Here is an 11,322-nt window from a genome sequence, read left to right on the forward strand (position 1 = left end):
TTTGATTTAAAGTAATAATTTAATCTACGGAACCCTATACTGCGCGTGGCGCGATACGCACTTGGCTGTTTTTTTATTTCTATGAAGGTTTAATATTTCACAACAAGTACTGATCTTTCTTCTAACGTGACTAGTTGCCACCCTGCCGCCGGTAAACACGGCCAAGCGTTTAATTTAAACAGAACGTCAGGGTAGGCAGTGCGTTTCTGTATCTATGAAGTGCAGCCCACTGCTGAAACATAACGAAAGTCGAGCTTCGATGGTTCAACTACATACTTGCGTTTGGTCTCGTGACCGAGTGACTGATGCAGTAGATATATGTATCGACAATGCTAAACCTTTGGTTGGTGGCTTTTACCTCAGCCATATTATAACGAGTAGCCATTTATTTTAGCATATGTATTGTACTTAGTATATGCAATTTCCTCACGATGTTAATGCTTCGCCGTTTGAAGCACGTGATATTTAATTTCTCAACTTTGACTTATTGGTACGAATACTTCAGTAATTTTACTCGTACACGAGGCTGAAATCTCAAAATAACTGATTGAAATAACATAAGATATAAGAATCTTTTGTAAATAATATAAGAATCTTTTCGAAGTTATTTTGAATAGATCAAAGGTTCTGACTTGATTTGTATACTTCTAAAATGCGAGAAAATATAAATATGTCGGAGAAAATTCTACCTTTTCAGATTTTCCTATTTGTCATTATTCTATCTCGTGGGCGTCACAGGGTGACGTGCAAGCACAAACAAGATAATAATACACACAGGTTTATTGTCTTTTCACAATAGGTATAGAAATTCATGAACTTTTGATTAATTTCTGAGCAGCGAGTTCGCGACACTACTCTTTACACATTTCCAATATATTTCTCAATCCTCAGTCAACTGTAATTATCATCATTGCAAACTCATCTCATTGCCTCCAGAGCCACCTCTTGAAAATTACATAGCGACGCGACCACGCTCGAGATTGTCAAACCTCCCTCAGAACTTAATCAATTTTTAAATTTATTCTATTTTCGAATGTTTAAATAATTTTCTTGCATTTTGTTTTGAATCAAATTATGAATCAAAATGTGAACTATTTTCAAAAACCTACTATGAACTCTTTCCAACGCTCTAAATAACAATATTTGCTTCTATACAAGCAACTCTGTTCTAACTAAGTACGTCTTCCTCTCCAACAAATATAATAAAACAATCTTACAACAACGTTACAAAATTAAAATAAATTCCGATAAGCAACTATAGGTATACATTATACGTACATTTTGTATTTATATTATCACTAGCGGCCCCGGTCAACCTTCGCTTTGACTTATGTGCGCTTCTTTCCTACCCCTACCCCTACTCTCGTACTTTGATTCCGTAAAAACCATCGTCAAACTTCATGGAAAGAGAATTAGGTAGTCAAATCGCTTCAGTCGTTTTTTGTATGTAATTTTGTAATTTTGTAATTTTAACGGTCACACTGAAAATAAAAGTATTATGCAGAGTTGTACATCAAGCTTAAATACGCGAAAGTGTAATAAAAATACATGTATGTCATTTTATAATTTGAAAATTGTAAAACTATCCACTAGTTACTTGGGGAGATATTAACTAAGAACGATTCAGAACAAAGCAATTTGTAGCAGCGATTCAGCAAGTCAAATTTCAAACATAAGTTTAAGAACACTGAAATGTTCTTTTTATGGGGATGTCGGGCTTGTACACGTGCCCAAAAAAAACAATATGACTTCTTTTATAAAATTACTAGCGGACGCCTGCGACTTCGTCCGCGTAAAATTCGATGTCAACTTTACTACTACCCCTACCCTACCCTACCCCTTCCCTACCCCTACCCTACCCCTACTTTACCTACACCCTACCCCCATCCTACCCCTACCCTCCCCGTACCCTATCCCTTTCCTTTGGAAAATTGTTTTACCAATAGAAAGCTACGTTATTTGCGAGTGTCATAGGCTATGTTTGATCCCCATATTCACACGGGAACGGGAACTATGTAAATGAAAGCGCCGGGCGTCATATAGCAGAATTTCTGCGTCTTTTAGAAATTTTGTATTATCTCCGAAACTATTTAACTACATTTACATACTGTAAAGGGCAAATCTTATCTCCATAATATCCTTGTGATTATTAAATAATTTATTTTAATGGGGATTAAAGTTTAGTTGTATAAATAATGACGTAAACCTAATTATATAAAATTAATAATTTTATAACACAAAAGGTACTATATCTGCTAATATATAGAAGATAGATATATGGCGTCGCGGACTTTTTTGTAGAACTTTTAAAGATACATAAAGTCTCCATACATTAATTTAAAATTTAAACAATAGTTAAGGCAGCGCATGCGAATAAGTCTGTTTAAGAGGATTTTCGGTCCGACCTGTAAACACTCCCCGATAATGTTGCATTCTATTGCTGAAAGAATTTTTGAAATCGGACCAGTAGTTCCGAAGATTACCCCATTTAAAAAATGTTACAAACTTACAAACTTTACCTCTTTATAATATTAGTATAGATTTACGAAATAACTCACACAGTATCAGTGTATAGCCGCCACTGTATACTATGTATATGTATTATTAAAATATAAATATATAATATACATTTATTTATTTCAAGTAGGCTTTAGTTTACAAGCTTTTTTGAAAGTTTGAATATTTGTAAAGACTGCCATCACTTCGAACAAGACTGAACAGTTGCTTTTTTAAATACCTTATCTATATGTATATATTAAAAATTTTAATAAAAAAAATACAGCCGACTTCAAAACCTAAAAACGTACCTACTAAACTAAAAAGCGAAAAATAACATCATAATATGTTCTACCTGCTGATCAGTATGAAGGCGGTGCTAAGTATTAATTCAAGCCATGTGAGAATATCTTATAGATTTAGATTTTGCAGACAGTGTTGTTTCATGTGTCAGAAATGGCTTAAATTAAGACAACACCGGCTAAGCACCGCCTTCATACTGATCAGCAGGTAGAACATATTATGGCGAGACCGATTTGGCTGAAAATTAGTGGAGAGGTAACTCAGAACCAGGAGACGGACAAAGATATTAAGGGTACGGTAGGGGGAGGGTTACACGCGGACGAAGTCGCGGCCATCCGCTAGTTTGTTATACATTACAACTTCTTTTAAAGGCTTAAATGCTTAATTTTCATTAAGGAAACCTTGACTTTCAGTCAGAGGAAAACTTTTTATAAACGATAAGGTCAAATAGAACATTCTTATATCACAGATAGATAGGTATTCAGATGCTGCACTCGAGTTGCAATGACGCCATAATTGGGTTTCCAGCGAGCATAATGGTGTCTATTCAATATCTTCTCCGAAGCCAATTACAATCAGTTGAGCCGCTGATCAGGTCCCCGTGGTAACTAGGTGCATTCATTGCATGCACCGGCTACTGCGCAGCGGGTAGGATTCCCAGTACCCTGGTATATAACGATTTGTGTGTAAATTACATAATAGCTTTCAAATTACCCTTGCTCAACTAAAGTATCAAATAACATATTGAGTGCAATTCGTATTAAACACATAACTGGCAATGTTGAATTTATTTTTGAATTTTCAATTTCCCTTAATCATTATGAACAACTAACATTACGAAAAGTACCTGTATGATTGTGAATTGCTCCGTATTTTTGATTGGTAGGTATACCTATAACATGTTATAAAACCTAGTTAGGTGTTTAGAAATCTAATCGAATCCAAGTATGATTTTCATGATAGAAATATCATGAAAATCATTGGAGTTGGAGGAGTAGGTACACAATGGGGATGATGACTAGTTTTGAACATATTGATTTTTATGAGACATTTTGGTAAATAAGGTCAATATTAACTAATTAATGTGTAATAATACCGGACAAGTGACGTCACGAGCTTCCGAACGGTGTTAATTTATCATGTTTATTTACATTATCAAAACTGACCTAAAATTGTATCTAATTATATAATTTTCAGGCTTATTTGTTTCGTTAAATATTTATCTAAACCTATAACAATTATTACAATATGTAGTATAATATTAGTATGGATATATCAAAACTTAATATAAGTTTTGATAAATAATCGTCGTCGTGTGTGTCCTAAACATTAATTTCATCGGGTTAGCACCCGATGCTAAAACACAAACAACCTTTATAAAATTTTTGTCCGCCTGTCTGTCTGTGCGGGATAAACTTGGCTGGACCGATTCCATTGGGACTTTAACTGGAGGAAAAAACACTGTTACTGAGCAACATATACTCGTATCTAGGCACTTTTGATCCCCAAATCTGCGGTTCCCGCGAGAATTTTTATATTAGTCAGATAACGAAATAGATACCATACAAAAATATCACCAGGGACACCAATACAAAGACGACATTATGGAGAAATATAATTCAAAAGATAAATAGGGCAAGCCAAAAAGGTTGTCGCCGCCGAAAAGGCGCCGAATTAAATGAGGTACTTAGTACAAATATAATATAAAATATAATATAACATTATTATAAACACAGAAATATAGAGTAAGTTTATACGCTTATTCGTAGGTTTTGACGTATGCAAACGACGCCGCGCGACATTGGTTTCACACTCTGTTAAGTCCTGTCACTTTCATTACGCATCCACTGATATGAGAGTCTTCTAAAGCCAAACCGTTGTGACTTTATCAAAGCTTAAAGTTTGTTAACAGATTATCTTTCCATAGGTACGCAAGTTCAAATACGGAGTTTGTACCATGATGGGGTTGGGAAGTTGCTGGTTTAGAAGTCCCAGACTCTCAATAATCCAATTCATCATCATCATATCAGCTGATGGACGTCCGCTGCAGGACATAGGCCTTTTGTAAGGACTTCCAAACATCACGATCCTGAGCCGCTTCATTCTAACAAAGTCCCTGCGACTCGCTTGATGTCATCAGTTCACCTGGTGAAGGTTGACCAACACTGCGTTTTAATTGTGCGGGGACGCCATTCCAGCACCTTGGGACTCCAACGTCCGTCAGCTTTTCGAGCTATTCAAATAATTTCAAAGCTCTTAATATTTTATTTTTGAGTAAATTTTCGAGATTTGTGTAATGATGTTTTTAGTCGTCAGACACTTCAGGGCAACTTTTCGAATAACATCGTTAATGATTAAACCTTAAAAGTGTCTGGCGTGTAAGGATTTCAGGCCCTATTTTATGATAACGGGATTTTCGTTGCAAAAAAAATATTAAATATTGCGTATTCTACTTTTTTTTGCAATATTTCCATCTTTAGCGACCAAGTAATCACCATGGCATCAAAAACAAAACTTCTGCCACAAAAATATTTTAAATATTGATAATATTTAAAATATTTTGTATTCTAAATAACCCAGATAGATTTGGCCATCGCACGAAAACACGATGTATCTAACAAGTAAAACATATTATATTCAATAAAATTGTTTGCGATCGCCAAGTCAATATGTTTTATTTGAAATATTAAATATTGCTGTTTTGTAGTTTTTAAGTTTATCGCAAATAGACAGACAGACGCGGCGGAGGACTTTGTTTTATATATAGAGAAGCCGGGCTTATTGCCAGCTGTTTTTGCTTAGAGCTCGATGTATTGTCGGAATTTGAGATGGAAAGTTTTCTTTCAAACGTCAATATGCATTGTCAATAATTTTCAAATCCCTAACCTAAGTTAACGTGAAAGTTGGCTCCGGTATAAACAACAAACACGTCTTTTATCAGGCGGAGGCTTGCATAACAAACGGTCGTTGATCCCCCTGCCCCCCTGCCCCCCTGCCGCCTGCCCCCACCTCCCGCAGGTACCGGACTCCGCGTACTGATTCGCGAGCCTTCGGAAATCGAGCGGTTAATTGTATTGTACCATACATTTAAGGTTATGTTATTCCTACTAACCAAACAAAACCACCGATATCGCATTTCGAGAGCGGCTGTTGAGAATTCGTTTATAATAATGTTTGGGCTAAATGAGAGTACATGATAAATTTTCAATAAAGCCAACGACGCACGTACCTAGGTATGGGAAAGAGGACAGTTCTGGGCTCATTTAGAATAACTATTCAAGAATGGCATTGGTGCAGAGTTTAAACGTGTGTGTGTGTGTATGATCTGAAGCCGATATGCCCTGATATAATAAATTAATTATATCATTATTTCCAAAAAAAATATTCTGCCCGAATTTTGGAAGTTGGCGATGTTTGAATCGCGTACCTCCTCGTCACCCTCGGCAGGTTGTTATTAACAACCGACAGTTATCGTAACAAGAGTTCACATGAAAATACAAAACGTATGCGTATAAATTACTTTTGATACGTCGAGGTCGACTATTTGTAATGACTCTACCACCGGTTCGGAAGGCCTAAGTCCAATGAGCAGCATTAGAGCTGGTGGGCCTAATCGCCATATCTCCTCCCCAATTTTTTTTTATTTATTGTAATTAGTGTGGCTTAGAATCGCGAGACCCTGGGTTCGGTTTGTGGCTATGAAATATTAACTCTATTTTACTTCGAAAAAATATTATCTCGGATTTGCGAAGTTGTTGGCGGTACTGTGTCTCAGAGAATTTTAAGCCGTTGGTCTCGGTTGTTATTATTACGGCGGTACGACTTTGCCGGTAAACATGAATATAAAACCCTAAATTGTCCCGAGCTGGACCGAATCCATTGGGACTTTAACTGGAGGAAAAAATGTTACTGAGAAACATACTTTTGATCCCCAAATTTGCGGTTCCCGCGGGAATTATTATTTTATTCTGATAGATAGATGAAATAGATACCATACAAAGATATCACGAATTGACCCGAGCGTGTGAAGTCTGCCAATCCGCATTGAGCCTGCGTGGTGGACTATTGGCCTAATCCCTCTATATGCCGCCGAATATGGGCTGATAATGATGATGACCCGAGCTTGGAATCGCACGTAGGGCCTCTTTATTGACTGTGGTTTTTTAATTCAATATTTTATATATTATTTATCTAATTTATAAAATGGAAATAAATTAAAATTTAGGTTTAGGGACAAAATATTAGTTACTTTTAGTACTTTCAGTTGAATTAATCGGAAATCCCTTCTGTGATACATTCTTAATCGTATTAAAATTCAATATTTTTTTCAAAACGGCTCGCAATGGCTACTCTTTATTCGGTCTCAGATAATTATCATAGGGTCATACACAATTCATCACTTCGGTCGTCCCTACGAGGCTCGTATACTAAAAATACTATTACATTATACTGAGGGTCGAAAGTGTGTTCTATGTATTATTTTATACGAGAGCAGTGCGCTGCTATCGTACAAAATACCCTGCCCCTACCCTTTACCTACCTTACCCCTAGTCTGCCCCTACCCTACCCCTTTTTCTAATTATCCGCGCATTTTATTTCATAAGAACCTTCTCCTGACAATAACAAACACATAAAAAAAAGTGAAGTCGGTCCAGCCGTTCAAGCATGATGGCGTGACGCGATATATGGATTATTTTTCATGTATATAGATAACTAAAATATAGTAATAAAAATATAATCTACTATACGCAAATAACAATAACCAATTGTGTATGATACTCGCATAATACAATACGAAGGTATTGAGTCAAGTAAACAATTCGTGTTTACTACCTGGCCCTACATTGGAATTCGTCCACTCATTGGTTTGAAAGTAAAGTCCGTCTAGAAAGCTGAGCTCATAATAGATAATGGTTATCGTTCAAAATCTGTAAAATCATGAATACAATAATGTTTCTGGCGCAGTAACTTACGTAACGCTCTGGGTTCGATCCCAGCCGGTAGGAAAGGCTATATACAGCTTAGACCGGGTTGACGGAATTAGGACTATACCATCAATAACTTCCTAAACTTTAAACTTTTTCTTACTGAAAATTTCTTGGACGAGTGAAAATATCAATATTTCATTGCATGACCAAGGATATAGTTGAGAACGCTGCATGCTAAATTGTAGATGAATACATATACTTAGGACAGAGGACCAGTTATGTAGGGCCAATTTCGAGGAAGATGTGAACCGCCGAATCCAACTCGGCTGGGCAGCATTCGGAAACTGCGCAATGTTATCATCCGAAATCCCTCAGTGGCCAAAGACAAAAGTCTTGGAACAGTGTGTGTTGCCAGTGATGACCTAACATTCCGACACTTGCTAATAATAGTATAGTAGGTACATTTAAACTTGGGAGTTAACTTGATTGTTGATTTAAATACTGAAGGTATTTTAATGTTATATAATTTTTTCTTTTCATTCTTTTTTAAAAAATTTCATTTAGTTATAAGTTTTAATTTGGTTTGGTTTTTGTGGCACTTGGAACTGGGTCCTAGCTGAAAATCAGCGCTGTATGTTCTTTGTTTACGGGGAGCATATAGCAATATGCTGGGCTGGGACCTTTTTCTAGGATATGCCACATATCTCAGGGTATTATTTTTAAATAATTGTGATGTGTGGCATAATATAGTATATTTTCTTTCTTTCTATAATTAAATAGTAATCGATACTGAAGCCAAATTATTAAATATTTTTTGTCTGTATGTCCGTATTCTATAATGCATATAATGAATTAATTCCAATGAAACTTGGCACGATTTAAGACCTTAATACGAAGAAGGCATATATAATAGCATGTTTGTTGTCAGATGAGCAGGGCACCCAGAATTAGAGGTTCCCACCTAGTACAGTACTTGCCGTTGCAACTTGTTCAATTTATCGCTGTTCAGCAGTTTAGCCGAGAAAAGGCAATGTACAGACATATTTAGTTCGCATTTATAAAATTAGTATGGATACTCGCTCACGAAGTGAGAGAGAAAGTCTTCACTCCAGTACCTAACCTCAGTGCAGATTGGCAGACAATATTCACTATCTAAGCCAACGCATTACACAGTAAAACTGTAACAATAGTCGGTACTCAGATACATTTTGTGAAAAAGATAGTTTGACCAACTGTTTAGTGGACACAACAATTAGTATTTGTGGCGTACGACTGAATTAAATAGGCATGGACTAACTTTGACAAGTTTCCCTATATTTCCCTACTATTGCAGTAGATTAGTAAGAAATACCTACGAGGTTTATATCTAAATTCTCGTGTCACAGTCTTAGTTGTCTTATGTTTCCGATTCCTTAGCGGATTTGCATGAAGTTTTATATTTGCTTATTCAGAAAGGTCAGAGAATGGTGGGTGGTTTTACGAGGCAAAATATGTTTGCCAGGTCAGTTACTTTTTATCTAAATGTTTTGCGAGTTTTCCGAAATAACAAGTGCCAACAGTGTGCCTAGTGAGAGTTTTCAATATTTTTATACTGTTACTATCGCGTTAACGTAAACTCGAACTTATATGGAATTGAAACAGTTGTGCAGTAGTGCCATTAGACGGCGCTGTTTTAATTCCTTAGAAATTCGCGTTTACGTCAACGCGATAATCACAGTACCAAACTGCCACTAGGCCCTCCGAACACAACGCTAAAAGTGACCAAAAATGCTGTTGACGTACCTACAAAAGAAGCTTGACAACAACACGTGCATGATGTTCAGAAGTTAAATAACTTGCTACGAGATAAATGCATGATGCAATAAGCACTCAAATTCAAACGTAGAGTAATTTAATAGTCCCAATAGGTATTTGTATCTATATTTGTTTATGGCATGTTCCAGGTATCGCGGCTGTGGCTTTCTGAAACTGCGTTAGACTAAAATGGGGGAGGTTTCTTCCATTGGTAGAATTACCAGTAGGCTAAATAGGCTGTTAAAGACGGGGAAATGTGGAATCGTTGGAAGAGGCTTTTACCCTTAGGGAGTCACGAGGAAATCCAAACGTCAGCATAGCGATTCTGTAAAGTTGTGAGGTGAATTCGTTGTTATGGCAACTTCGTTTCTAGTGACGCAAATGTGCATTACCTCAACAGCTCCACGTTAATGGGGTCGGACTCCTCACAGGGAGGTGGTGGGTCAATTTCCGGACTATTGTCATACACATTCCTTCTTTCTTCCTTTGATTCATCGGAGAGGAGCAATAGCTAGCGCACGTCCGCGACTTTATCCGTTCTTAGACCTCAAACTGATTCCCTCGCAAAATCCGTTCTCAGCGGACGTCTGTTAACTAAGTACCTACTTTTCTGCCAAATTGCAATTTTGTAGATTAAGAGGTTTTCGATGAGCGATTAAATTTGCAACAATTGTCATATTTTTTAATTGATGTAAAACATCATTGATGTAAAATATGACAATTGTTTTTTCAGAAGCTAACAAAGACTCACTTGGCACAGGCGCTGCCAGCGGCGGGTTGTAGAAGTTGAGAGCGTACTCGCCGGGCGGGATGCTCATGGGCGCGGGGGCTGCGCGCACGCACGCGGGGACGCTCCACACATCCATGGCGCAAGCATTCCTGGGCACAACCTCCTCGGGCTACGGCGCGCCGCACACTGGCAGCGCTGCGGCCTGCGGCTCCGGGGCTCTGAGCCGCGAGAGATCCCGCTCTCTGAAGCTTTCGCGAAGCTCTACTGCGTACGCGCGCTACTGTCATTGATATCTTATACTTATTTCGATTTGATATTACTGTTTTAGGGTTCGTACCTCTATATTGTATAGGAAAAAAATTAACCCGTATTAACTACCAAGTTGAATATAACGTCCGTAGATTGAGGCCTACGGTCCCATGAAGTTGTGAAAAATCAAACTTCTAAGATTACGTAAAATCTATACATCCTATTGTATTTAAATCTTAAAAAACTGAAAAGCTTGGCAAAAGCAGTGCATATTATTTTGCTATTATTTACCCTCGGCGGGAAAGCCCGACTCGCACTTGTCCAGTTTTTGTTCAAACTGACAAAAAATTGCGGCAAACGGAGCATTTGCCTAGAGCGGCAAAATGATTCTAACAATATAATAATTTAATTATATAAAAATAGGGTTAAAGGGTAGGGTAGGGGTAGAGTAGGGGTAGGGTAGGGGTAGGGTAAAGGTAGGGTAGGGTAGGGGTAGGATAGAGTAGGGGTAAGGTAGGGGTATGTAGGGGTAGGGTAGGGGTATGTAGGGGTAGGGTAGGGGTAGGGTAGAGGTAGGGTAGGGGTAGGGTAGGGTAGGGGTAGGGCAGGGGTAGGGTAGAGGTAGGGTAGGGGTAGGGTAGGCGTAGGGTAAGCGTAGGGTAGGCGTAGGGTAGGGGTAGGGTAGGGGTAGGGTAGTGTAGGGTAGGGTAGTGGTAGGGTAGCGTAGGGTAGGGGTAGGTTAGGGGTAGAGTAGGGGTAGGGTAGGGTTAGGGTAAGGTAGGGGTAGGGTAGGGTTTGGGTAGGGGTAGGGTAGGGGTAGGG

General features: G+C 38.0%; 1 protein-coding gene across 3 annotated transcripts in view; it reads right to left on the bottom strand.

The window, feature by feature from the left end:
* LOC112053751 (ecdysone-induced protein 78C) overlaps positions 1–10,509 on the bottom strand; it is a 38,061-nt gene extending 27,552 nt beyond the window's left edge. Inside the window, exon 1 of one of the 3 annotated variants that reach the window (XR_008252303.1) lies at positions 10,273–10,509. Coding sequence is in view for 2 of the 3 variants with exons in the window: in XM_052890791.1 (XP_052746751.1) it covers positions 10,273–10,387 (115 nt within the window). In the remaining variant the exon portion in view is untranslated. The remainder of the gene's footprint in view (positions 1–10,272) is intronic. The other 2 variants (XM_052890791.1, XM_052890790.1) reach the window with 2 other exon arrangements.
* Between the last annotated feature and the right edge of the window lie 813 nt (positions 10,510–11,322).

Source organism: Bicyclus anynana, chromosome Z (assembly GCF_947172395.1).
Source record: "Bicyclus anynana chromosome Z, ilBicAnyn1.1, whole genome shotgun sequence".
Classification (NCBI taxonomy): domain Eukaryota; kingdom Metazoa; phylum Arthropoda; class Insecta; order Lepidoptera; family Nymphalidae; genus Bicyclus; species Bicyclus anynana.